Source organism: Alternaria triticimaculans (assembly GCF_023758025.1).
Source record: "Alternaria triticimaculans strain BMP 0046 chromosome Unknown scaffold_3, whole genome shotgun sequence".
Classification (NCBI taxonomy): domain Eukaryota; kingdom Fungi; phylum Ascomycota; class Dothideomycetes; order Pleosporales; family Pleosporaceae; genus Alternaria; species Alternaria triticimaculans.
Window position 1 is genome coordinate 2,241,991 of NW_026055960.1, and position 26,538 is coordinate 2,268,528.

At 53.7% G+C, this 26,538-nt stretch overlaps 12 protein-coding genes across 12 annotated transcripts; 3 read left to right on the forward strand and 9 right to left on the reverse strand.

Moving 5' to 3' along the window:
- Positions 1–336: 336 nt before the first annotated feature.
- Positions 337–776, reverse strand: J4E78_003446 (uncharacterized protein; the record flags this gene model as incomplete). Its single annotated transcript, XM_049364086.1, has 3 exons — positions 337–619; positions 672–703; positions 753–776. 3 exons carry the CDS (start codon positions 774–776, stop codon positions 337–339), a joined length of 339 nt encoding a protein of 112 aa, XP_049224751.1.
- Positions 777–951: 175 nt separating this feature from the next.
- On the forward strand, positions 952–1,604 carry J4E78_003447 (uncharacterized protein; the record flags this gene model as incomplete). Its single annotated transcript, XM_049364087.1, has 3 exons — positions 952–1,087; positions 1,151–1,213; positions 1,294–1,604. The coding sequence occupies 3 exons, from the start codon at positions 952–954 to the stop codon at positions 1,602–1,604; spliced, it is 510 nt and encodes a 169-aa protein (XP_049224752.1).
- A 203-nt stretch (positions 1,605–1,807) lies between these two features.
- Positions 1,808–2,474, reverse strand: J4E78_003448 (uncharacterized protein; the record flags this gene model as incomplete). Its single annotated transcript, XM_049364088.1, has 3 exons — positions 1,808–2,088; positions 2,182–2,268; positions 2,324–2,474. 3 exons carry the CDS (start codon positions 2,472–2,474, stop codon positions 1,808–1,810), a joined length of 519 nt encoding a protein of 172 aa, XP_049224753.1.
- A 1,244-nt stretch (positions 2,475–3,718) lies between these two features.
- On the reverse strand, positions 3,719–4,547 carry J4E78_003449 (uncharacterized protein; the record flags this gene model as incomplete). The annotated part of the gene is made up of 3 exons (XM_049364089.1): positions 3,719–4,066; positions 4,123–4,384; positions 4,444–4,547. The coding sequence occupies 3 exons, from the start codon at positions 4,545–4,547 to the stop codon at positions 3,719–3,721; spliced, it is 714 nt and encodes a 237-aa protein (XP_049224754.1).
- Positions 4,548–5,702: 1,155 nt separating this feature from the next.
- Positions 5,703–7,490, reverse strand: J4E78_003450 (uncharacterized protein; the record flags this gene model as incomplete). Its single annotated transcript, XM_049364090.1, has 3 exons — positions 5,703–7,130; positions 7,181–7,269; positions 7,322–7,490. The coding sequence occupies 3 exons, from the start codon at positions 7,488–7,490 to the stop codon at positions 5,703–5,705; spliced, it is 1,686 nt and encodes a 561-aa protein (XP_049224755.1).
- Positions 7,491–9,701: 2,211 nt separating this feature from the next.
- On the reverse strand, positions 9,702–10,353 carry J4E78_003451 (uncharacterized protein; the record flags this gene model as incomplete). The annotated part of the gene is made up of 2 exons (XM_049364091.1): positions 9,702–10,044; positions 10,097–10,353. The coding sequence occupies 2 exons, from the start codon at positions 10,351–10,353 to the stop codon at positions 9,702–9,704; spliced, it is 600 nt and encodes a 199-aa protein (XP_049224756.1).
- A 1,530-nt stretch (positions 10,354–11,883) lies between these two features.
- Positions 11,884–13,507, forward strand: J4E78_003452 (uncharacterized protein; the record flags this gene model as incomplete). The annotated part of the gene is made up of 3 exons (XM_049364092.1): positions 11,884–12,144; positions 12,190–12,361; positions 12,411–13,507. 3 exons carry the CDS (start codon positions 11,884–11,886, stop codon positions 13,505–13,507), a joined length of 1,530 nt encoding a protein of 509 aa, XP_049224757.1.
- A 1,245-nt stretch (positions 13,508–14,752) lies between these two features.
- On the reverse strand, positions 14,753–17,671 carry J4E78_003453 (uncharacterized protein; the record flags this gene model as incomplete). The annotated part of the gene is made up of 2 exons (XM_049364093.1): positions 14,753–15,333; positions 15,415–17,671. The coding sequence occupies 2 exons, from the start codon at positions 17,669–17,671 to the stop codon at positions 14,753–14,755; spliced, it is 2,838 nt and encodes a 945-aa protein (XP_049224758.1).
- A 731-nt stretch (positions 17,672–18,402) lies between these two features.
- J4E78_003454 (uncharacterized protein) lies at positions 18,403–20,468 on the forward strand (the record flags this gene model as incomplete). Its single annotated transcript, XM_049364094.1, has 4 exons — positions 18,403–18,492; positions 18,543–19,162; positions 20,095–20,411; positions 20,464–20,468. 4 exons carry the CDS (start codon positions 18,403–18,405, stop codon positions 20,466–20,468), a joined length of 1,032 nt encoding a protein of 343 aa, XP_049224759.1.
- Positions 20,469–20,995: 527 nt separating this feature from the next.
- Positions 20,996–22,366, reverse strand: J4E78_003455 (uncharacterized protein; the record flags this gene model as incomplete). Its single annotated transcript, XM_049364095.1, has 2 exons — positions 20,996–21,958; positions 22,016–22,366. 2 exons carry the CDS (start codon positions 22,364–22,366, stop codon positions 20,996–20,998), a joined length of 1,314 nt encoding a protein of 437 aa, XP_049224760.1.
- A 1,661-nt stretch (positions 22,367–24,027) lies between these two features.
- On the reverse strand, positions 24,028–24,411 carry J4E78_003456 (uncharacterized protein; the record flags this gene model as incomplete). Its single annotated transcript, XM_049364096.1, has 2 exons — positions 24,028–24,209; positions 24,264–24,411. 2 exons carry the CDS (start codon positions 24,409–24,411, stop codon positions 24,028–24,030), a joined length of 330 nt encoding a protein of 109 aa, XP_049224761.1.
- A 1,155-nt stretch (positions 24,412–25,566) lies between these two features.
- Positions 25,567–26,538, reverse strand: J4E78_003457 (uncharacterized protein; the record flags this gene model as incomplete). Its single annotated transcript, XM_049364097.1, has 3 exons — positions 25,567–26,111; positions 26,164–26,220; positions 26,268–26,538. 3 exons carry the CDS (start codon positions 26,536–26,538, stop codon positions 25,567–25,569), a joined length of 873 nt encoding a protein of 290 aa, XP_049224762.1.

The following is a 26,538-nucleotide window of genomic DNA, read 5'->3' on the forward strand; positions in this document are numbered from 1 at the left end:
AAGCGGTAGCGAGAGCGCTCAACCATGAGCCGCGATGAATGAAGTGAGACTAGCGACATCGCTGTGCCAAGCAACACCGATGCCTAGAGCACTGCGTTGTCTCTGTGGCAGTGCGTGCAAGTGCAAAAAGCACGAAGATTGACCGAGACAGTGTCGGTTGAAGAATTGATTCGCGTGCCAACACACCTCAACCGGCATGACGTCTCTAGTGTATCGTAGATAACCCAAACGCCGTAACAATGCAGCCTGTATAAGGATAGAGACCCATGTACACCATATGATACATTCCGTCATTGTAATCCATCCGTCTCTTCTGGACACCCACTCATGATGCCATCACCTGAAGTTGGCTGTTCCTGGCACGTCCTTGATCTCCTCAAACTTGGTGCCCATCTTCACGACGCTGTATCTTATCAAACGAGGGTCCAAGCTCATGGTTCGGCGTAAAGCGTGCTGTGCGCGGGCACTCGCATCGAAGCGCATGATGAAGTGGTGGCCGTAGTGGTGTGTGGTTTGCAGCTTCTTCGCTGGCTTGGGAAGGAGGAAGGTGCCCCAGTTGGAGACGCCGCGGACTACGCCTTGTTGGTCGAGGACAATCTTTCCGGCGGTTTTGGCGATTCTGGAACATGTCGGGTCAGCGTTTGGCTGGGGATGTTGGAGGGCGAATTTACTCTTTAACTTCAGAGAGGCGGCCGGGCCGTACCTGCGCTTGTTAGCATGTACTTTTGTGATCAATGCGACGCTCCTCATACCACTCCGATCATCTCGTACAGCATCTTGCCTCGTTTGCGCCGTGGTGTTGCTGCCGTGGTGCCTTCCGTCGCGAAAAGTGTTCGAATGCGGCCAACCTTTCCGTAATCGCGGAGGAGCTCCACCAATGTCTTGGCGCGTGTTATCACCTTTCCAGCGCCCGCAACTTGAAGCTTCACAACCCACACACAATCTGCTACAATGGCTGCCCGGACTTCAATCGCACGCGCTGCGCGCCAATTCACCTCCGCCGCCGCGAAGAGGCCATCACCATTCGTCTGCCAGAGGTGGCAGCAGGCGGCTCAGAAGCCACGGTTATTCTCGGTATCTGCCGCACGTACGCACATCTGAAGCTCTGAGAAGCAATTGAGAGGCGAGCATGGGTGCTGACTGAGGGCAGTGAAGGAGAAGAAGTACACCGAGGACCATGAGTGGATTGAGATGTCTGCAGACGGCAAGACATGTATGCGCACCCTCCCCCACATCCCCACATCCCCATACGCCCTTACTGTCCAAGCGTTCTGTGACTGACACATCGCGTAGGCACCCTAGGTATCTCCGAATACGCTGCAAAGGCCCTCGGCGACGTCGTCTACATCGAGCTTCCCCAGATCGAAATGGATGTTAGCGAAGGCGACGCCATTGGTGCTGTCGAGTCAGTCAAGTCTGCCTCAGACATCCTCACACCCATCTCTGGCACCGTCGCGGAAGTCAACTCAGCGCTGGAGCAGACTCCAGGCAATGTCAACAAGGACCCCGAGGGCGAGGCGTGGATCGCCAAGATCACCGTGTCTGGAGAGCCAAGCGGCAAGACCATGACCAAGGAGGAGTACGCCGAATTTACTGAAGAGTAGACGTGCGGGAAGCAGTTTGGGGGAGGGATGGATGCATGGGATACAGGCACCTAGGCGCACACTTCAACATGAAATGCGAGACTTCAGTCAAAATCTCACTTTGCGCGTATCAGCTATCGAAATCGCCATACCTGCGAGAGAGAGAGTACAGAGCATTGACAGCAAACAGGATCGCATTAACATCCCAGAAATTTCGTACATTTCTACTCCAAACGATTCTCCTCTTCCCATGCTGTTTCCGACTCCCCAATCCTGTCCACAGCTTCAGTCACCATCTGCGAAACCTCCAAATACAGATCACGAAACGCTTTCTCTTTTCCTATACCCCTGCCCTCAAGTATAATCTTATCATCAACGACAAGATACATGACGTATGTGCTGTCGCGCGCAGGGCGACTATCCATCCTCCGCAAACGAAAATACACGTCCGATCTGATATCCAGCTGAGGGAAGTAGCCTTGCTTGTACAGCCAGGCCATGTTTGCTGTTCAAGGAGTCAGTAAACATACACAATGTTTGAATTAGGCTAAGCGAGGGAAATGAATGAGCGTGTCATGTTGATGAGGGAGATGCTCACTGGTCAAGCTAACATCGGATTTAGAGACCCGGAGCAAGAGCTCGTTGAATCCAATGGAGATGTCTTGTAGCGACAGATATTTGCGATCTGTATCTTGTTAGTTGATTTCGCTCTCATTAAAGTGGAGTTGGAACCAACGTACCGTTGGCATGCCATAGCCTAGTATCTTCGCGCTCTGCGACTTCCTCCGCTGACTCGGTTGAAGCAGATGGCGACTTCAGTGGGCTTTTCATGGATTCCGAGGGTTTCTCTTCTTTTCCAATACCCATGGAGAGGGCGACGTATCCCAGCATGGTCGTGGGAGGGAGCATACACAAGACGCATATCGTAGTTAAAATCATAGCTTGGTGTTGTAGATTGATGCACCAGAAGGCTTGTTGGTTTCGAAAAAGCGAGGACTGATGGTGAGTGCACACTTCGCTTATATATAACATCCAGCGCTTGATGTCTGGCTGTCGCTATGCGAACCTTGGGAGAGATGTTCAGGAAGCGAGAGTAGCCAGGTTATGTCTTCCACGCCCCAGAGACGACGGGCCAACCACACCTTCCGCAATTCATACGACCCATGAACAATTATATGGTCTCGAATGATAAGTATGGGAACTCTACAAACTTCTTCCCAGTGTCCCAAGGTTCACGTATCTAAGTCACACTACACTTCTAACCCTTTGAAAAAACATACAAATACGCCTGCCCGCACCAACACCTCGACAATTCAGCTAAAAACCTACAAATCGCACCGCCGCATACGTTCCTAAGGCATACAGCTAACTACGACATCTCATCAAAACTCCAACATGACGAACGGCAAAGCCATAACACCCGGCGAAAGCGCCCTCACTACAGGCCCAACTGCAGATCCCAATCGACCATCATCTCCAAGGTCCTTGGTATCAGAATTGAGAGTGCTGCTGGGAGTAATAGATTCCCGCCCGAAGCCCACTTTCGCACAATCGCAAGTCGCAGTCGAACTCAAATCGGCATTCTCACGTTATTTTATCATCTACGACGACGACGATGATGATGACGAAGATGATGGTGATGTGTGGCTGGAAAAGAGCATAGGTGCGCAATCTCCCGCCCCGTTCCGACTCATGTTTCCCTAACACGAAAGCCAGAGAACCTATCTTTCCTCGCCATAAACAACCGCTTTCCTCCCAGCCTTTCGCTGAAGGACTATGGAAAGATCGACGTGTTGACCTCTCTCCGGGGTCATGATCAGTATGCGATGCTCCTGGTGCACGAGAACAAGGTGTTGGTCGAGGGACAAGCTGGCGAACATGGGAAAATGGCCAAGGGCTTGTACAAGTCCATTGCGATGGAAGTTGGGAGGGTTATCAGAGAAAGGAAAGACAGGGGTGAGGGATGGGTTGGCGCGTGAGAGAAGAACGGGGTTCGTAGAGAGGACTGAGATGTTGGTGTTGGATATAGTGTGCATTGAAGACTTATAGCTATGTACATACCAAACCACCAGTCGGATTTCATCCTCCACCGTCCACCTACCCCTTCCTTACACCTCACACCTTCTACCAACAACCTATCCAGTCCACACATTGGGTCCAGGGCAAGTATACGTAGTAGCCTTGCTACCATATGTGTCAACCATGATTCCTGGGTCACTCTGCGCCGCGTATCCAGGAATGTTCGCCAAGTAGTCACCACTCGGAGAAACACTGCCAGAACCCGTGACTTCGATTTGTGCGCACTCAGCATAAAACTGAGGTGAGTTGGCCTGGTGAAGAGCAAGAAGCTCGTGACGAACGAGGTAGTTGCCCGGTGCGAGGGACGCAGGGACCTTGGACTCCCAGTACAAGTTCTTGAGGACCTTGGCGGTGCCCCAGCTGCGGCCCGAGAGGGGAGGTGCGGTCATGCCTTCTTGATCGATCTAGCCAGCGTCGTTAGTAGGAGACTTGGATGTATCAGACTTGATGATGTGTGTACCTTGAACCACTTCTTTCCAGAACCATCACAGCTCTTAAAGTCGCCAGCGCACTTGTACATCCAGACCATCACAGGCCCTTGTTCGTGGGTCCATTGCTTCCAGTTTGCGCGAATCTTCCCGCCGGCTGCTACCTTGGCGGAGAGATCGGCTGAGGTGCCGCCGTTGCACATAACCTTCTTGTCGTTGACGCTCATGGTGGGGTTGTAGTCAGACCATTGGCGTTGGATGGTCTTGGGTGAGGAAGGCGAGAAGCCTTCGTATCTGAGGTGAAGGTTAGGTACTAGTCTTGATGGTAGTGCTGAAGTTGAGGGATGGCTTACCCTGGATATGTCACTCCGTCGATGACATAGCTGGTAACGGCGCCGTGGGCTGCGGCTTGGGCTGCGAGGAGCGCTGTGGGTAAGAAGACGTTTGAGAACAGCATATTGAAGGCAAAAAAACGTATGTTTCGAGGTGAGATATGATCTCCATCCCGTCTGCACCCCAGCCTTATATACTCGCGTCGTTGCAGCATCGCCCTACCTCTACGCCCACCTCCACCGTCCAATATCCCTCATGATCACATTACTACAGCCCACCACTCACCTCTTCCTGACAAGTCTTGTCGCGCCCACTTCACATAAACGCGATAGTACTACCTCAATATCCACGTAATATACAAAGATGCTGTGCCCGGACCGGTTAAACACCATTGGCTGCACAACACTATACGTGCTTCGCTAGCGAGCGAGCCTCCATGTCGGCTCTTGGGTCCCGAGCCAGATCGAGAAGATGATGGGACCGCGAGCGGTACCCCGGATGTTTAATTTGCACGCGAAGGTGGGGATGTACGGCGTGATGAGGCACAAGGTGAATGGCGCATGTTTTGTCGTGTAAGCGACGATGTTCTGGAATATGCAGAAGCAAGCCACATGGGAAGCGGAAGAGGCGTCGGTGGCAGTGGAGAGAAGTTTTAATAGGGATGTCGCTTCAGGTGCTCGCTGCGAATGAGTGCAGCGACGAATGATCTAAGCACCCAGCCAGTACTCGTACAATGGCGTATTGGCTTTGTTTGTAAGAAATTTTTGTCGGGTGAGCCTCACACTATAAGATGAGAAGCATCTTCCTAGTCACCTTAGATGGCGAGGTTGATGTTGGCTGCGCAATCGTGCTAAGGACCGGCACCTGCCTGAGGTGTGAATGCCACGTGCAGGATGCGTCTGGGTGCACTTCGTAACAGCGAGGCGTGGTTGAATGCGACCTGCCATCTGTGGAGTACCTAGCAAGGACCCCCGATGACATCATGGAAGCGATGTTAAAAGTGATGGAAGTCATGAAAGAGCACTGCAGGTGTCAGCACAAGCACCAGGCGGAGGCGCTAGCCTTCACGCTAGCTGGGCGCACCTGCCAACGGGCCTTTCTTAGCACTCCGCGAGTTTCATCAACTCCACATGACACAGAGAGTGCAAAGAGCAAGATCATAAAGTGGGAATTCATTGCGAAAACGACTGTGACCCAAGGCGTGGTCTGGTATCTCTCACCCTGTCCAAACTTTGCAAGGAAAAACATAAGCACCTCCAGCGTACTAACAACAGATGATCTAAAAGTTCTTCGACGCTTCAACCCCCTTTCCGTCTGCTCCGTGCATGATTTCTTCATCGTAACGATCAGCATCGCTATCGGTGTAGGCGACACTGATGTCCGTGATCTCGTCGCCGACTTCCATCCAGACGTCGCTGGTCGCCGGGATAGGGCTGATCTTGCACAGCGCCCAGTATGTAATGCTTGCGACCAAGAAGCCAGCAAAGAAGTTGAGGTCATAGATGCGCTTCGCACCAATGGGTACGTCGCGACCGATAGCTCCTGCAAACCCGACGACGTTGATGAGGATACCAGCAATGTAAGCTGCGTAGCCGCGCCAGTGGAATCCAAGGGTGTAGTAGTAAGGACCAGTCTTCTTTCCAGAGTATAGGTCCTTGATCTGGAGGTAGCCTTTTCGGACGATGTAGTAGTCACAGATCATGACACCCGCAATGGAGGAAAGGAAGACGGAGTAGGCAGAGAGGTAGGTTGTGAAGTTGTTGGTGTCGGAGAGGAGGTTCCATGGGCACATGACGAGGCCGACGAGCGCACAGATGTATCCACCACGTCTGATACTGATCCATCGGGGTGCAAGTGCTGTCATGTCAGTTCCGGCACTGATGGAGTTCGCTGCGATGTTGGTTCCGAGTTGGGCGAGCGCGAAGGCTGCGGCGATGCAGAAGACACCGAAACGTTGCGCTGAGCCCCCCTCATCCAGGAAAGACTCGAGCAACTTCAAAGGATCCCAGATAGCCTCGCCGAAAATCACAGTGGACGACGATGAGACGATGATACCGATGAACGAGGTGATGGCAAATCCAATGGGGATAGTGAGCAGTTGCGGAAGGAAGGCGTTCGATGGCTTCTTCGCAAAACGGGCGAAATCAGGGTCATTGACGATCAAGGTAGCGAAGTTCGCAATGGCACTCATGATTCCGCGGACCATCATCCAACCAAGCGCAGATCCGCTGAGTGTACCTTGTTGGTGAACAATCGGGCCCAATCCCTTCGCACGAACGACGGCCCAGATGAAGAAGGCGACGCCAGCAGTCGGAACAACATAGGCCTTTACGGTAAACAGGTGGCGGATCTTGTGTACTGGCGGGTAGATGAAGGGTAGCGATCCAGCCCAGAAGAGGAAAAAGGACACAAAGGCGACGGTGGTCGTGCCGGAGCTGGGGATGCCGTTGGTGATGCCACCTGTACCGGGGCCCTCAGAGTCTCTCCAGTTGTTCCAGATGGCGCGAATCATGAGGCGAACACAAGTACCGCCAATCCATGCTTGTACGCCGTACCAGATACTGGCCATGGCTGCACGGTTGAAAACGGGCCATAATGCTCCCCAGATACCGAAAGATGAACGGTTGACAACGGGGAAAGAGATGTGGTATGTTGCGCCGATACGGCCAGTCATGCAGACAAAGCAGGCAGCGATGGAGTAGCCAAGCTATCAGTCAAATCAGCGAATGCCGGTCTAGTTGATATCGATTTCCATACCCAGACACATATCCAAGATTGCCACCATGAAAGACCGTCAACGATGTTTGCGGACGAGATCATCCAGGTGTTGATGTTGAAGGAGTCGGCTGCGCAGTATTAGCCTAAGTCTGTCGTTGCTTGGGAAAATGTTCGACGTACCGACCCAAAAGCCCACGAAATTCCAAGCACCCCATTGACGACGCTCCGGCTCGACAGGCTTCAAATCGTGGTTGAAGAGCATAAGCTGCGCTGTGGTGAGGTTGGGTTCGCTCTCCACGGCGAGCTTATCGGCCCAGTATGCGACCTTTGAGTTCTTGACTTTCTCCATGATCAGGCTGTAGGAGAAGAAACCTTCGTCGCTGGAATGATGTAGTGTCGAGGTTGCAACAGGCCTTATGAAGCTTTCGCTTCGGCTGCTCGAAGCCGCTGCTTGGTAGGATTCAAGATCCCCGCTCGGATGACGTGGGGTGCTGTCAGAAGCGAGTGAAGGTCTTGGTACGCCTGGTCTTGGTGAGGGTTGTTGGTGGAGGAGTGGCTGACGTTCAGGATCCACGATGGGTGGCGTCTGAGAGTAGTTGTGAGTTATGAAAGAGGTGATTAGATAGGCGCACTACTGCATGAGCGAATGTTGACGATGCTGAGGTTCCCATCTGGGGCACGCCCCATCTTAAATATCAGGAACGACTTCGCGCACCTCAAGATCTACCCTGGGTCCACTCCACGCCTAGGTGCTAAAGTGCCTCCGCATCGGAACGCTTCATGGTTGTGGTGGTTGACTGGTAGGCCCGTTCCGGTAGCCTTATCTTCGAGTTGCGATAGCCCACGCGGTGAGCTCCACCAAGATGCTCGCTGCAATTGCGCCACGAAAACTCCCGACGACCAGCCCCGTGTGATTCGCATCTGCACCCTGCATAGTCTCCGAGGATGAAGATGCAGACTTTGCAGAATTTGGGTTCTGGGCGTGTGAAGGATGGCAAGACAAGTGGGTGGATTTCCGCGGATGACGCAGCGCCATCGTAACAACGGTATCGCGTGCCCATCCAGGGTGTGTACAGATGTCTTGGGGACCATGCACGTCTGCACAGCTATCTCCGCGATAGGAGCCCTGCGGACAGAAATTTCGCTACTCTTTGACTCGATAGAAACATGTCACCACGTCCCTGGGCCCGGAGAAACTCTCTATCTTGCAGCATCCGACGCCATGATGGTTCGAGGTTGCGTCTCTGCGTTCGCTTGGGATGGTTAGCTGGGGTGCTATGGCAGGGAAGGGATAGCGGTTCTGCGGTAGGGAGATAAAGGCAATGTGGGGTATAACGGGGCGCCGCCCCAGCCACTCAGCGGCCGCCATGTCCAGTTTACTCGATGACATCGAGTAAACCGTCGGGCTGCTTATAACATACCTCAACCGCCAGCTTCCCTGCCTCAAGGCTCAGCTGTGAGCTTCGGCTTGCCAATCCCACTACCGTTGGCAACAACTTGCATGGTCATGCGCTTGTACATGCCTCTTGCGCGCTGAAGGCATCGCGCCAGCCTCGATTTTTCCCGGACTCGTATACCTCTTCGAGCTTTTCGATGGCTCGCATCAGCCTAGGTGGTTTCGGCGACGCCGTGCTGAGTGTGGGAGTCGCATGGTAGTACATTTTGCCCACGCCGAAATCGTTCTACATGCTTAGGAGTTTCGTATGGTACAAGCTACAGGCTGATCGCGTGCACTGGGAGTAGCGTGCAATGGGAGTAGGATGCACCAACCGATACTGTCCACAACAAAACGGAGGTATATGCTCAAGCAATACGTTAGAAGAGCCGACTATCGTTAATAGAAGGCACGTGGTCAAGTGGCAGTCGCTACCAACCTTAGAAGTTGATAACCCATAGCACCTTCCTAGGCGTGTCGAGCCCCGAGGTTTTCCCAAAGACCATCACGTGGCTGAAGAACAACACGATCCCACCCTTCAACCCCCTCGGACATTCGGACATCCAGCATCTCAGATCCCATCGAAATCTCCGCTGTTTCCAATCCCGAACAGAGGCCAAGATGTTCTATGCCTTGCGTGTTTACAACCACCATCTCACGATGAACGCGCAGATCGGAAACATTTGCCGAACAATGGCTGAAGTCGATACACCATGTCGAGATTGTTGCGCGTCCATCAAACATTATACGCCGGCTGGGGCTGTTTGTCTATCGGGCCGTTGAAAAATGCCCCAAATATGCAGCCTGGCTGGGTGAGGTTGTTTCGCACGTTGGCGTGTTTCAACGCCCGCTCGATGAAATCTCCCGTCCATAAGATCACAGTTCTAGACATGACGTTCACTGGAGCGTCCAAGATTGTTTCGCTTTAATGTACGAGTGGAGAGATCATAGCGTTTATTAGAAACGTATTGATTCATGACTACCGTTCATTCTAGAGATGCCCATTCATACCCAATACCCAAAGTCGTGACGGTCATCCAAAACGCCGTGGAACAGAGCAAGCCACCCATTGCGGAACCAAAACAAAAGTCATTAACCCAAAGACTTCGTCCTTGTCTTCCCCTTCTAGTGGTAGCCGTTGCCGTGCTTCGGCTTCTTGTGCTTGTCCTCGAGCTTTGAACCAAGGATGGAGCCCGCTATGGCTCCAATAATGCCGTGACCGCCCATCTTGTTGCCTCCGAAGTAGCCAGCTGCACCGCCACCTAGAGCACCCATGAGGCCTCGGTCGCCTTCAGCCTGCATATTGGGGTCTGTGGCGCCGTATTGCTGTCCTTGCTGCGGCTGGCCGTACGCGTTGTGGCCCTGTGGGTACTGGTCTGCAGCGTATGCGCCCTGCTGAGGGAACTGTCCTGATGGTGCTTGACCAGGGTATTGGCCTTGTGGAGGGTATTGTTGTTGCTGGCCGTATCTGTGATCGAATTAGTACAGAGACAACTGCATTGTAAAGCATACTCTCTTACCCTTGCTGCTGCTGGTCGTATGGCGCTACTTGTTGGCCGTGCTGGAAGCCGCCGTGAGCAGGCGCACCATACTGCTGGTTATAGCCTTGCTGTTGGTAGCCCTGCTGTTGCTGGTCGTAGTAGCCCTGGCCTTGTTGCGGCGGGTAGCCTTGTTGCTGGTAGCCACCCTGTTGTCCATAGCCTTGTTGGGGCGGGTATTGGCCTTGGGGCGGGTATTGCTGATAGCCCTGGTTGTATTGATCGTAAGGGCCAGACATGATGCGCGTGTGTGTTTGTAGGACAGGAAAGGTGAGTAGACGCTGGTGTTGCGCTGATGAGGGGTCGATTGAGGGGTGGTTGACGTAAGATTGGGGGCGAGTACGGAATACGGGGTACGGGTTGATGTGTGAATGAGGCAAGAGCGTCACAACAGGAACATCAGAGTCTTATATCTACTGCCACCTACTGCCGCAGCACCCAACAAGATCTGCTGACTACCAGACCCGATGACTGAACAATTCATCGCGTCTTTGGGGGCGGAGCACCGCACACGCAGCGAACTCGGGCTGCACTCAGCCTCAGCCACCCAGAGGTCAAGCTCGTCCGGCAGCCACGGCCAGTTCGGCGCGAGCGAACCGCCCACGACTCAACGCCGCATCATCCGTCGTGCAATTCTTAGCGGTGCGCAATTCGAGCGCCGCGCGCGTTGACGTAATGCGACTTGCCTTTTATTGTTTCCAATCGAGATGTACTGACCATCCTAGAGAGCGATCGCGGCAAGGCAGGCTTGGCTAGCCTCAGGAAACACTCTCTTCCGCAAGCCCACCAAACCTTCTTGCGAAACACTGTGTGCCTCTTGTCCACCCAAGAAATTGGCCTCGGCCGGATTCTCGCGAAAGCCTGGTCCCCAGCACCGCCGCATCGCGCTACCGGAAAAGGCACATTGTGGAGCCCAACAGCAATCCACGCCATCCGAGGCGCAGCAGTCTCTGCAGTCCGCGGACTAAGTGTGGCGTCGTCGTATGCAGGCTGTACGACATCGCGCATTTCGCCGAATCCCAGAGCATCTTGTAATATGCGGGGAATTATCAAAGGGATTAAGCTCTACTAAACCTCACATTGGGCTTTCGACATCCAATATCTGTACGTCGGTCGTCGGTCTCACGACTCAACCCCTGTGGCGTTTGATCGTCCCCGGAAACGGGAGCTGAAACCTGACCATGGCGCCCTGAGACGACTTTAAGACAGCCCCCCAAACCTTGCACGAGCATTTTGTTCTCGATCATGGCACATCTTACCCCATTGAGGGTAATTAAGCGCATTCAGGGCTATGGAATCTCGCCATTTGGATCACTGCCGGCATCGCAATTGCTGCTAAACGCTCCGTAATGATCATAGCGGCGCATCCACATCTTCGCGTCTCCCCAAACTGACATGGGACCAGCAGCGACTCACTGCTAGTGTCATTCATGCGCGCTCATATCCCACCCCTCCCGCTATTCGCATGAACGTGTCTCGTCTTGAGCGTTCGCCCAGCCTTTCGTTGCACCTTTGCTGACTTTGCTTTCCCTTCTGTCCTTCGTTCCGCAGGCCGGCTTGTTGCTAATCACTTACATACATTCGCTCATCACCCTTTCCTATCGACTACGCTGGTCGCGGTCCTACAGGCTTTCGACTCAAACACCACCTTCGATCACGACAACCTTACATCGCTGGACGAGTTTGCGGATTATGTCTGGTGGAGAAATCGAGACGCTGGAAGATTGAGAGGGGCTTTCCCTATTTGACGCCATCGCATACCGAACGCAATGCCCGCTCCATGGCGCCGTGGAGTTTACGACAAGGTGGATTATGTTGTAGTGGAAAGAGACGGTGTTGAGAACGAGATTGAGTTGGTGGAAGACGAGCCTACGCCCACGCTGAACCGACTATCACGAGCAAGACGTCAGGAGCCAAGCCCTACAGATGGAGACTACGACAGCGACTCTGACGACGATGACTACCCCGAGAACCCGACCATGACGCCTATGACAACACCTTCGCTTATGATACCGTCCGGAAGTGCAGCAGTAAGCAGCGTCGCGCCAAAATATGGACTTGGCTAACAAGCGCAGATGTTGGTCACAATGACTCTCAGTGGTCTGGAGCCAGAGGCTACGACACCTGCCTTGGCTGAGAGCGACCCCACGGAGACCATCGTGATTGCCATGCCACCGCCCAGACCCCATCATGACCGTCCCATCTCCCAGACGACTGAGCACCTGCTCATAGCTGCTGGTTCAATCGGTACGTTGAAGTCATGGTGCTTCTTGAAATGTATACTGACATACTCCAGGTGCGACTATCATCATTGTCATGGTCGTTCTCGCCATGTACACCATGAAGAAACGAGGTCTTACATTCAAGGACGTAATTCAGCAAGGCAAGCAGCAGCTCCGTCGCGGACCCCCACCTCCACCACCATCGAGATACGGTCAGGATAAGAAGCAGTTCGATGATGGATACGCGTATGGCATGAACGACTCTTTCCGCGCGCCTCAACCGACAGTCGCACCTGTACGATCTAGTTCGCTGTCTTCGCAGAAACGATTGCGAGACCTCGAGCGAAGCGACAGCTTCAACCAGCCTCCGACTCGGGATGGAAACATGAGCTTCTACGATGACACACCGTCGCGTGCAAACTCGCATCGTCGAAATGACAGTGCAACACCCTCATCACCGCTTTTGCCCATAGAGGGGCGACGGCAGAGTAACTCGACTCGCAACACCAGATCTTTGGATGGTGACGAAGAGTCGCTGCGATACCCTGAACCTCAGGAGCAGACTAGAAACCTGCCTCCTCCTCCATCTTTCCGTCAGTTCTTGTCGAACCGTCCTTCAATCTCTCAACGACCCGGTTTCGGCGGTGCATCCGCAGCAGCCGCAGCCGCCGGTGGTGGCATGGCCAGCAGATTCAGCTGGACAAACTCCCAAGCTCCTCAAACCCCGCATGACCCCTCTCGCGACACTGCTACCCAGCCTCTTGGCCGTGATAGCTTCATGACAACGCGATCTTCCGTTCCTCGTTTCCGCACTGTCGACTCCTGGGTGAACCAGCAATCCAACCGCGTCGAGGAACAAAAGCTCAAGCAACAGTTCCGCATGACACAGTCTACCACATACTCTGAAGACGAGGTTCCCGAGATGCCAGCTCTACCGTCCTCCGTTCCCAAGAACGCAAGCGGCATAACCAGGCAACCGAGTGCTGCGGGTCTAAGCCGCAATGGCAGCAAGAGCGGTCTAGTAGGAAGGGACATCAAGCACCAGAGACACGATACCCAGACGACGGCCCCAATCTTCAAGGCACACCCAGGCACGGAAGTGCGCTTCAGCACACGCAGCGCTGTTCCTTCTGAGATCTTGGATAGGGGACGGGATAATGTCGCCCTATGAGCACCACTGAGCCACTGTTGTCAACCACTTCGTGTCTAACCTGTACAATCAAGTCATATCTCCTTACCAGTACCCCGTCAGCGTCGTCACTTCTCCAGCATCAGCATGTTTTCTTGCATTTCCGAGCGCGGCATCATGGGGACTTGGGGGTTCGGGACAAAAACGGGATGGAAAACAAACAAACAAGCAGTTCACCACCGGAAACCAGGAACCATCCAACTATAACAGACTTCTTGTTTCCACTCAACTTTGTTCCCAGCCAAGGTCTTCTGCGCTATTCACCCATCTGTCTATCCTTTTGTACATTGCAACTTTGTCCGCCTTTTTAGCTTGAGCTATCGAAATATCCCGTAGAGTCATCTTCCTCTCGCCATCTACTTAGTAATAACCAACAAATTCCGGGTTTCTTCTTCATCTGAAGAACCCATTGCCATGTTTCGTTCCCGTGTCTGTGCTCGAGTGCATTCGTGTATGCGTGACGTAGCCCATCCCAACTAAATCCTCACCATCGTCACAAATAGCACGCTGACAGCATACCAGGCTCGCATATCACTGTACCAGGTCAAGAAGACACCCGTGCCCTTTCACTCCCACCTCCACCTCCCGAAAAATAAGCTCATAACCTCCGACTTGGCACGATCTCGCATTTACCAAGCCGACGACCAGGGTAGTGGTAGGGACGTCACGCCGATCAGATAACCGGTTTACCGATATGCCGAGGGTATTTGACTAGCTGAGACGCTTTGTGCTGACATGGAGGGCGTTAGCATGGAATAGCATGACATCCAGTCGGTAGGTTGACAAAGCGGGACGCGTTTCAGGTGTGTCTGGGGTTCATAAGATCATTGCCGTGGAAAGCGGAAATGGAGTCCGCGGGCTGTTACTACTGTGCGGACGACAAGGCCGCGGACGGGAAGGTTGGGCGGTTGCGTTGGGGTTGTGAAGAGCAGTGCGGATGGCAGATGCATTTGATGGAGACCACGAGACTGGGAATAAGGGATAGATCTGTTCGGACATTATTCCGACAGTTCTGAGAGCATCCTTAGGATTCGTACTTGTGTTTTGCTAACCGTACATACTTCTACTAAGCAAATAATGTCCAAGCCATCCCAATAGATCATAACCCGATTGATCTTGACGCATAATCCCAATTGCTGTCCGGTCAGCTAACCCTGAATAACTCATAATCCGCCTCGAAATGCAAAAACGCCCAGAACAATGCAATAATGGGACAGATGACACCTTTTAGCGCCCACGTCTAGCCACATCTTCCAAGAAGCCCAGCAAGAAACTCTTATCAACGGGACTCTTGCCTCCGCTTGCGCTTCCCGCTCTGGCTTGACCGGCACCCAGCCCAGCTAGACTGACACCATCGTTCTGCTCTAGATTGATGCCTGCGTCGACTGGATGACTAATTGGCGGTATTACGATACTAGGCGCTTTTCCGTCTCCGATGCTGCTGATGCGACTTCTGTTCGCCATTCCTTCTGGACTGGTTGCACTCACACTGCCGTTCGCTGGTAGTGGACTGACAGGGCTGACGAGGCCGGACATGGACCTCTTCGGAGTCGGTGGGAGAGGAGATCGGGCCGGTGGCACTGGGCTCTGCATTTGGGGTTTCGGAGATGGTGACGGTTTGTTGCCGAAGAGCGAGAGTAATGCGTTCTTCTGCTCCGAGGGGACGGATTCGCGACGGTCCATGCCCGAGATGGGTGGAGGGACGGGCGAGCGAGACGGCAGTACTGCTGGTAGGGTTGGCGGAGGCTTCGGTGATGACCCCTTGAACATGTCCAGCAAGCCTTGTGCATGCGGTGTCGTCTTCTCTCCTGTACCTAAACAGTTGTTAGTCTCATCTACAGGTCCCGTCATTCTGCCAGAAACAGGCGGGCACGGGGAGATGAACGTACCTGCTGGCGCTGGCGCTTTTGATTGTTGTTGAGGTCTCTTCAGAATCTGGGGCTGGAAAGCAATTCGCGGTGATCCAGAGACCTCGGCCGGTGGTGCAGGTTGAGGCGAAGCTTGCGGCGCACGTTTGAGTATCTGCTGAGGCATGAAAGGCATGTTCGTGGCTGGTGAGGGTCCGCGTGAACTGCTGTTCGTCGGCTGCCTGTTTTTCTTCATGGTGTCGAAGTCTGGCGCGTTCACTGGCCCGCTCACAGTAGCGGAGGTCATATTAGCCTTATTAGGCGGAGCATTGAAGACGGCAAGAAGAGCAGCATTGGGCTGTCTAGACGAGTCTGCGACAGGTTGCGCAGACACATAGCCTGGTGTTGTGGGGAGCGCAGACAGCTCTGCAGGTGCGGGATCCGGGCTTGCCAGTGGCGGGGTAGGCCGGAACAGATTCAGCAATGAATCTTGATGAGCGTTTCTTGGCTTTGGCTGTTCAGGTTCGAAGTTCGAGCTGATGGGTGGTGACTGAAACTGCGGCGGACTGGGCGCGAATTGTGCTTGTGGCGATACGAGACCATGCGGCCTGTGTTGAGGTAGCGGGTGCTGTATCCTGGGCGTTGTTTGCGAGCTTCGGTGCAATGGAGCGGCGATTGTGGTCTGAGGCGACGGTGGGAAAGTGGGTTGCTGATTCTCGTTTTTGAATGAATTCAGCAATCCGAGTGCATGTGCATTCAGATTTGGTGCGGGCAAATTGGACGCCGATGGTATCGCTGGTCTTCCATTTCCGCCTGCGAACTGTGAATCCCCCATTTCCTGGAATTGGGGCCGCAGATTGTGCTGATCAAACGCTTGCTGCATGTTTGGAGGCTGAGGTGGAAACATGGACTGCTGCTGCTGCGGCTGTGGTTGTTGGTGCATGAAATGAGGCGACATGTGTGGCGGTGGTGGTTGCATTCCGTTCATGTGACCTGGATGCCCTCGGAAAGGCATACCTTGGTGTGGTGAGAAGAAGGGCGGTGGAGGCCCCATGTTGCCCATCTGCGGTGGTCGTGGACCATGCTGGCCATGGGGACTTGACGGCTGCATGGGTGGGGGCATCATCTGCTCAAAGGGCGTTCGAGGTTGTTGTTGGTTTCCTGCATGCTGGTTGTTGCCCTGCTTGAATAGAGCCAAGAGTGGGTTTCCTTGGGGTGGTGGTTGGCTGGGGGCCTCCACCGGCGGTGACTGCATGCCCACACTAAGGAGACGCTTGAGTGCCTCCGCTGGGTCTTGACTCTGTTGCGGTGCCTGATGCTCGTTTGATAACTCTGGTAATGAGTCGCTCGGGCGGTGTCCGCGACCTAACCGGGCCACCATCTCCGCAAAGTTGTCGGCCACCTGGGCGTCGGCGACGGGCGCTGCCTGATTGACCGTAGTCTCGTAGAGTGTGTTCTGAATGTCTTCGTCATCAGTCCCTGCCACAGGTGCCGGAGCAACGTGCGCGCTGTTCCGTTGCCTCTGCCTCCCAAGCCTGTGCTGCTGCTTTATCCATTGCCTCAGAGGTCCCAAGAATGGCGCGACCATGTAAAAGTTGCTCTCCTTGATCAGGTCATTTCCGTTTCCCTGCTGTTGCTGCACCTGGTTCTTGCGCCTCAGAGTAGGCAGATCCGTGAGTTTGTACCAGTCGATCTTGGAGATTTCCTTCCTGGTCCGTGGCTCGAAGTATGTGTCCATGGGCACGCCGCGGAAGACGTACAGCATCATACTCTGTTCGCGCATCGTGACGGTGATCTTCTTCATGTGCTCGTCGGGCTCGACCAAATCAGCCTCGCGCAGATCGTAGCCGGTCTCCTCCCAGACTTCGCGCACGGCGCAGTCGAGATCCGTCTCTTCCTTGTTGATCTTTCCGCGCGGGAAACTCCACTTGGCTCCCTTCTTCCAGCCCTTGACCAGCACGGCGTGTGTCATGTCCTCGTTGAGCATGATGGCGCCGCGCACCGGGACGCGGGTCTTGTAGGCGAGGAACTGCTCGTAGGCCTGCTGGTGCAGCTCCTCCGAGTAGGCGGAGAAGAGCGGACAGTGCTGGAACATGAGCTGGGAGAACTTGCGCAGGTGCATCGAGGGCAGGTTGTTGGGGTCGAGCGGACGGATGAAGTCTTCGTAGAACCACTGGGCTTCCTCGATCTGGAAGCATATTCGCTCCACCGACTGGAGTTCTTCATTGGGCAGGTTGACGATGAAGCGCACGCAGAGGTCGTCCAGCCAGTCAACTAGTGATCTGTTTGTGTTTGTCATGGTGGGTGTGTGTCTGGCCCGTGTCGAGCATGCCGCGTTGAGCATGCGTCGCAGAGAGTGGTGGGGAGCGCTCGGGCGCCAGTCAGCCAGCTATCGCGCGTCGCGGGCGGCGGGCAGTAGCGAGAGGGTCCAGGTGAGGGAAGGTTTGTTTGCTGCGATGCTGCACAGCCGCAAAGAATGGCGAAGAATGTGGGGGGAGCGGGTGGACGTGTTGTTGATGTGTTGTCAAAGGCCTATCGGAGAGTTGGGCTGTGGCTGTCGGCAGGAGCGATCGACACAAGTGTGGCGGCTGTGGCTGTGCGCGCAGGCGAAAGAAGGAGCGGCCGACCCAGGCCATGACGTTCCTGTCTGGGATCGCGTCACAGAATCAGGGCACCTGGACCTGGGCAGCTACAGCGACTCACCGCCAGCGCACCTCGATGCGATAAGTAGGCCCGTCGTCTTCGCTCTGCCGCTCCTTCTTGCTCTTCACAGCTCAATCATACTTTGTTCGTTGCCAGTCGCCCGCCAGCTATACATAGGGCAGCGACGCGCCCGTTTCACATTTTCCCAGGAGAAGCGCCGTTGGCCAACCACACAACACGCGCGCTTTGAGACAGCCGCACCACCGCGCACTGTAAAGCGACACCGTTCGAACAACAGGAACTTATAAGGCCTCTTGGACGGTCTCATGTACCTGTATTCATACAACTCCCCTTACATCACGAACTACCTCAGCAACACCACCCAACATGGCAGGCATGGTCGCTAAGTACGCCATGAAGAAGGCGTTGGGCAAGGAGATGGAAAAGTACAAGTCCAAGGACGTATCTGGACCCTACGTAAGTGAACCTTCTATCATGTCGACGTGCGCAAACTCATTGTACCCCAGGACCCCTACTACGCATTGCAGCCAGACCCAAAGAGGCCCCACAAGATGAAGAAAGTCAAGAAGGACATTCCCAACTACATTCCCGAGAATGATTGCGTTGTCCTAGCCAAGGCCCGCAAGTCCGCATACAGGCTCGACTACGCTCTTTTTACCTTTATGGGAATCCGATTTGGCTGGTCTTCTGTCATTGGCCTTGCCCCAGCCGTGGGCGACGCCGCAGGTTCCGCCTTGGCCCTGAACCTCGTTCGCAACATGTGCAAAGTGGAAGGCGGACTGCCAGCCAGCGTCCTTATCATGATGCTGTTCAACGTCGCCTTTGACTTCCTCATCGGCCTTGTTCCCTTCATTGGCGATCTTGCCGACGCAGCTGTCAAGGCCAACGGCAAGAACGTGCGCCTTCTTGAAGAGCACCTCGACAAGCTCTACAAGCCCAAGGAGCTCGCAGACAGAGATTCCAAGCTCCCCAGAGAACGACGCCCGCGCCCTGCTTCTGTCTACGTCGACTTTGACGATGAGATTGATGAGCGACGCAACACCTTTGAGGATGACCATGACGATGTTCGCCACCCTCAACGTTCCTACGGTGGAGGACGTGTTCACGACGAAGAAATGGGTGGACGGTACGACAACCAACCCCAAAGATCGCGCCGGGACGACAGGCCTAGCCGCAACAACACTAGGAGCAGCAGACGCTAATGAGTACTTCCTTATGTCTTTTCTTAGCGTCGTTTCCTATTACAGCATGTCAGTCCTGTTGCTAGATCACTACTTGCATTGTCTGCATTGCGCATCTGGCGTTGGCGGTCCCTTGTACTCTCTTTGAAACTATACCCTAAGTGCTGTTGCATGTACACAACAATATTATGTATACTCTTTGTAATATCTCCGATGTAAGACCCGGATTCCAATCCTCTTTTCGTTTGTTGATTAGGCTCTATCACGTTCACGTGTGGACCCAGGACGCTTTGTCCCTGCAACAGCGTGTGCCTGGATCTGATGGGCACCAATGGAATTCTTCCTCCATGTTGTACCCGCAATTATACTACCTAATCCACAACCACGACTGCTTGCTTGTCCAAGGTCCGTGTGCTTCCTTCTATCCGTATTCACGCAAACTTCTCGCGTGAGCGTCTGGTATATGCTCGCCATATAAATTCTAGTGATTTTCACTCTGTTTCCATGCTCATTGCGTTCGCGTTCAACCCCCCAGCAACAATTATAGTATACCTTGCTTCAAAGCCCTCGCTTCTCTTCCCATCATGAAGCTCTTCATCATCTTGTCGCTCGCCCTCAGCGCCATCGCTGCCGCCGTCGTTGCACCTCGGCAGCCCACGTCGCCATCCCACATCGTCGCCCTCGGCGTTGACAATTCCTATATACCCCTCTACTCAGACGCCGACCCAGTCCCCACTGTCACCACCTCAGAATCAACTGCGACTACTGAAGACAACTATCAAAACGCCCGCGACAAAATTCCCTTAGTAACCGAGCACGTCACATCCACATACAAACTGATATGAGACACTTGCTAACTTCACCCTGTTCCTTACAGAACCTCGCGCCCCGGCGACCCCGAACCCATCGTCATCCTCCCCTTCTACTTCCAGGTCATTGAGAACTGCCTCCCGGACAACACCATCCAGGCCCGCGGTGTATACAAGAATATGGATTACGTGTGGGCCTACACTCTAGCCAAGGGCCGTACTGTCCAGGTTGACCACGGCATCGGGGGATACCCTTTTACGTTCCTGATCGAACCGTTCGATTACAAAAATAGTATCCTACACTTCACGTACGACAACGGCGATGATTTCCACTGCGATTGGAACGACAGCGAGTCGTGGAAGCGTTGTGGCGAGTGTAGGACGGGTTTGTGGAGTGCACCGAAGCTTGATTGTAATGGGGGCGGAGAGAAGACTAGGGTAAGTGGTTCCTTTTTCTTGGATGTGCCGCGTCTTAGAAGTCGGTTTTGCTAATTGTGAGGTGATTGTAGAAAAAGATTATGAATTGCTCGTTCATCATGGGGTGGAGAAGTAAGCTCACGGGCCATCCCATCACTCCTCCTGAGGGGGCGGCCTGAGTTTATCATTCTTTCGAACCGGGCAGAGAGCATGACAGCTGGGTTCTGGAGGTTGCAAGAAGGGTCGCGGCAGAAGTTTGCTAGAGCACTTCGTCACGTGTGATGGTAGTACGAAGGGGACGAAGGGGACCAAAAATAATCAATGACATGAGGAAGCACGCTTCGTTCATGACACAGGTTTCCAACAAACAAGTATCGAATTACAACATAGTTATTAGCCAAGGGTATCAAACTATCGTGTTTACCCGAAAAATGGAGAGAGTCATAAGTGAACATGCCGCCTCATTACCCAAGTGACCGACCCGGTTCAGACGCCAATACCCAATGCTTGACATTACTGATGCATTACCTCCACACTCTCAGTCCACAGCCTTTAATCGACGATGACGCCCTTGGCGCCAAACCTTTTATGGCCGTAGTCACTCTCATCCTCGTCCCCGTCCCAGTGGACAGCCTTGCGCGCAGGCTTGTGAATGCGCACGCACCATAGGAAGTAGTCTTCTAGTGGTAGCAGATTCAAGAGCACCCTGTTGCCAGTCCATGCAAGTCCACAGACCATGGCACCCGCCACGGCATCGAGGATGAAGTGATTCGCGGTAGCAACAATGGCGACCAGAATGATAGCAGGGTATGCGACACCCAAGAAGATGCAGAGCATACGGCGGGCCGACGGGAGACGCATACGCAGGCCCATGGTGAGAGCAACGGTGCGGGATCGGTTGTGCTGAGGAGCAAGAGGAATCGACATGATGGTGAGGCCGATGAGGAGCGAGTACCCGAAATGCAGGGAAGGCATGGCAGCGTATTGGTTGCAGAATTTGTTTTGCGTCCACACGCTGCTTTCGCCCTCCGCGCCGTGAACAGTATCGACGAAACCGAAGCTACGCGCCTCCTTGCCTACGGAGCCGGGAACCTCGGGGTCGGAGAGCAGACGCGGCGGCATGCATGGCCACAGCGTGAAAACAATGAACGCGATCAAGTTACATGTAGCCATCGTTCTGCGCCTGGCAGCGTACAGCATTGGGCCTGCCGGGCTGCCATCCGCTTCGCCCATTGGCTTGTTGTGGAGGGGAAGATCGATTCGGTTGCGCGTTGTAGTGTAGTAGAAAAGCCATACCAGGAACAGGATCGTGCCTGGAATGTGGATGAAGGAGTATGTGCGGTTCGTCCAGTGGAGGAGGAAGGGGTGCTTCAGGAACCACGCTTGAACGTCGAGTTCAAGGAAGATGTGTAGTTTCTGTTCGAGGTGGATGATTTGGAGGGCGTGGCGGCGAGCGACGTTAACGGTGCCTTCGACCATGGTTACTGCGGAGAATGCGCGACCTAGTTGGTACACCTGAAGAAAGTCAGCATCTCTGCAGAGAAGATGTACAGTACTCGCGAAGTGACTTACCCAGTAGATAAGCGCCCAATACCAGGCCTCCACAAGGAAGGGAAACTTCTTCAGCAAGCGACTGAGGAAGTAATCCTGGAACCTCTTGGTATTCGGGCTCATGACCTCCTTCTTCATACCCAGGACTACCACCTCTCGTTTCCTCCATTTGGGTTCCTCGTCGACATTGGCGAGAAGCGACGCGCTCGACGACGGACTAGATCGACCGGAATCTGGGGAACTTGACCGCGGCGAGTTTTGGTATACTCTCCGCCGACCAATAAGGCGGTATTCGGTGTTTCGGTTTACCCATGTACCTCCGAAGAGCAGGGTGACAACCACGAGTGGTTCTATGAAGGCTCCTGCGCCCATGGTGGGGGACTACGCGCGAGGCGGCGATGTATAGGTGGTATGGGCGGTCGCGCGATGTTTAAGCAAAAGTATGCTTCCCGGGGGTTCAACTCCAATACGATAACCCAGAGGAACTGAGTATATTTGTAGGGATGGCGGTAGTGTTTGGCTAGCCGGTCGATCCGGGAATCTATGCGCGGAGGTCCTGACGCAGCGCTGTATCGTACCTTCTACTCTGACTTGAAGGGTAGAAGTGAGGAACTCGTGGGTGTTCCAAGAACAAAAATGTTAGCTATGACAAGCCCAGAAGTCTTCGCATCAAGGAACAGGCAAGAAGACTGGCCGATGCCGAGGACTACATCCTACACTAAAGGCAGGGCGCATGGCGCGTAGTGAAGTCAGCGGAACGCACGGCATGCGTAGAGTGACTAAACAGCCACAGCAGCCACGGACAGGGCAGCGGACGTTCGGACGAAGCTGCGCTGCCATGGCATTTGGTGCGGCGTGGCCCAGCTGGGTGCAGAAGGAGCCGGCCTTCCGATGTGACTGCTTGCTTAGTGTCGCGTGCTCGCACATCATTTGCTACCAGTTGCGTCATTGACATTTCAGAGTTTTGACAGCAATGCTCGGTCCCAGATACTTATCGCGCCCGCGGAGGTTAAGAATGCGTCGACCAGCAAAACTTCGTCCAAGTTGTAATGCGCGCATCATGGGCGAGGATTGACGCCTTCGCGCGCCGGAGTCCTGTTGGTTGCGGAATATCGTGGTCGGTCTCACATGAACACGCGACTGTCGTCCATAGGCTTAGCTTCCGCCCAGTACCGGCACTAAGCCGCTTTGGCAGATGCGCATAATCTTCGATTTCGATCAAGATAATCTCCCGTAGTGGGTACGGAGTCTCGCGTCTTGCCGGTGCCGATACGCTTACGCGCGAGTACGAAATACGAAATTACATTGGCACTCATCGTTTCTGAACTGCACAACCTCCACCGCAGCTACGTGCCCAGGTGGTGTATAGTCCACGGTCTCGACAAATCATCCACACCTGGGCATCTTGTCTCCTCCATCTGCCCCTGGACGCTCCGTATTCTGTTGAAACAGTTTCTTTGTATACCTAGGTAGCGTTCACGTATAGAACTCTACCGCCATCATGCTGCATGGTCTCCTCAGCACGTCGTTCGCCCAGGGTTCTCACAAACTATAGCAGCGAATTACATTCGAGCAATAACTAGGTATGCTTGCGACTCACTTTCATCAGCATTGATCAGGAGTTTGCGAAAACCATGTGGGGAAGCATGAGCGCATGAACGAACCCGCGCAGAGGACATAGGCACCCAAGACCCTTCGTAACATGTTACATTCTTACATATCAACGAGAACCATAGAGCAGTGTCTAGTAGCCCCTCGACATTTCAGCCACAACACCGGCCCACTAGAGAGGCCTAGGTACACTCGCAGCCCAGTTTGATCAGGCCACGGGGGAGTACTTTTGAACAGTCAACATGGGTTCTCAAGTCAAAAGCAAATCAGTTCAACTGCTGACAGAATTTCATTGTCTCACTCTCAACTTCCACTACTCTTTACTCTTCCTTTTCCACGGCCCGATCTACTAAGAAAAGAGCGGCTCAGCAATCGGGCAGCGTCCACTCAGCGGTCTCCTGATCTCTCCGTCCCACCATCATCTAATCGCAGTAGTAGCCGAAGCTGAGATAATCCTCAAATCCATTGGGGTTCGAGAAGCAAGCCGCCACGCCAGTGTCGATCCTAAGATTGCCGCCGTTGGTCTGGGACTGATTGGGGCCGGTGTAAAGCGTAAGATGGCATCCAGGAGACGTGACCAACATCTGGATGGACCCGCGGGGTCCTTTGCACATTGTTAGAGCATGATATCACGTCGTCAGCGATGTTCGGAGCTTACCTGGGAAGTTTCCCTTCACCACAGCGGGGTTGAGGTCGTAGTTCTCTTCGAAACCTTGGCAGCCGGGGTGGTCGAAGGAGTTGAAGCGAATTCGGCCATTGGCGGCTGCGAGGGGAAGGAGGGGAAGAAGGGCGTAGAGGAACTGCATTCTGCTTGTTGGCGCTGGTGTGAAGTGTGGTTGTGTTGAGGCTGGGTAGATTGATGCTTGGTTTTGGAGGGGAGAAAGATGAGGTTTTATACCTGAGTGCTGTCTTCAGGTTCAAGTCGGGATCTTCATGGTTCTTCTCACAGTGCAGCAGCATGCGTTAGCAATACGACATTATCTGACGATTACCTTGTTCGTGGTAGCTGGAAGCTGAGAATATTGTGCACCTTCAAGGACCGAAGTGGTGTAACCTTCTAAAGTTGTCAAGGTAATCTGTTTCGCGTCGCACAACTTACTCATAGCAGCGATCTGGATACGGATGCTCTCCTTAGGCCAGCTCCATCTTGACGTAGGTCTTCCTGTTTGAGGATGATGGTATCGGTTGCTTGTTGCTGGATACCTCGTTTGGGGGAAATGGGGTGTACAGGTAATGAACTGCAGGAACTGATAAAAACTGCTTTCTTGGTTAGCTTCCTAGCTCGTCGTAGCAGGCTTACTGGTTGACGTAGTTAGTCATTCGCGGTCAACGTTGCGTGTAGATACACCAATCAGGCGTAGACCTGTATATTAAGCATGACATTAGCATTTACTGCTCCTGTCTTCATGTTGCACACAGTGCGCAAGACAGGAAACATTCTACGTTAGCACATCGTATTGAACTGCACGTAAGCGAGCGGCGCGTCCCATCGCCTTCGCTCGCCTCGCTGATCTCAACCCGCAATGGCTCAACACAGCGCTCAACGTCGAACATACGGTGTCAGATGTGACATTCTGGTATTATTTAATTTAATGAGAGCCGGACTGGGGTGTAGTCCGTCTGAACGACCACTCTGAGACGAACGCTGGCCTACCAGAGACGCCCAAGTACCATGCAACGCATGGCGAACATGATGTACAGCGAATGTATCGGCTGCGATACGCAATGAAGCGACGAGTCTTTCCAATTTGCAAAAATGCCAAACACAAAAGGAGGCCAGCCTTAGCTGTGGGTAGGAGACGCATGGTTACAATAATCCCGAGTTTCCTTGACGCCTCGCTGAACAGAACAAAACAGTAAGGGAAGGTACAGTGGTAATAGTATATGGACAGGCCAAATTGGCGGACAAAGGAAATGTGTGTAGTCATCAACGGTGATAACTGGTGGCGCTGATGGGACTCTCAGCACGCGACGCTGTTGAACGGCGCGGTCTCTTGGAGGTCCTCGACAAGGTCATCCACGTTGGGGAGGTACCGTCCCAGCATGTTCTGCTTCTCCTCTTGTGACCGAATGTGCTTTCTGGTCGCACCTCCGCCATCGTCGCCAGTCGCAGTGCTACCCCGCCGCTCGAAAGCACTGGTCAGCTTGCTAGGACTCCGATGCGGGCCAGAACCTGGGATCTCGGGCATGAGGTAAAAGTATAGGAATTCCAGCAGCTTGACTTTGACGTTTTGTGTAGTCTCTTCGTCCTTGAACAGGCTGGTCACGGTGAGCAGGCCGTCCATATGCTCAAACACTCGCGTGTTCTGTGGTGTCGCAAGAAGCGCGGTGACTAGGACGAGGAGGGCTTGGGATTGGATGGCGGGGCAGTTGTAGGGGTCGAGCAGGTCGAGGAGGACGTTCATGTAAACTTCGCGACCGAAGATGATGCGCGATGGCGGGTGCAGCAGGAGAAGACCCTGAATATTCGATAACGAGGAGAGGATGAGGATGTCGTTTTGGCCATCTATCGGTAGTTAGTTAGTTGGTGTTCGGCATTTTCCAGTCGGGCCTCTTACCCTTACTGCTTCCCATGCCCAGCAGTCGATCCAGACAGTCGGCTACCCGTGTTACAACTATAATTGTTAGTATATACTGGCATTGTTGCAAGTTCCCAACTCACCATTCCACTCGAATCCCTCTTGCAGCCGAAAGAACTCGCGAAAGGCAAGATCGTCTGATAACTGTCCCAGCTTCTTCGGCGTTGGCTGTTGTTGATCTCCCAAATTGAGCGCAGAGGCGTTCCGTCGGTGACCCGGTGGTGAGTTTCGTGGCTTGCCGCTTGAAAGACATATTTGCGCCAACATGCCCTCGATCTGGCGCAACCCTTTGCGAATCTTCTGCGTATCCTTGGACGCTATGTTGTCGAATGCGAGGGAGAGTAGAGCTTCCAT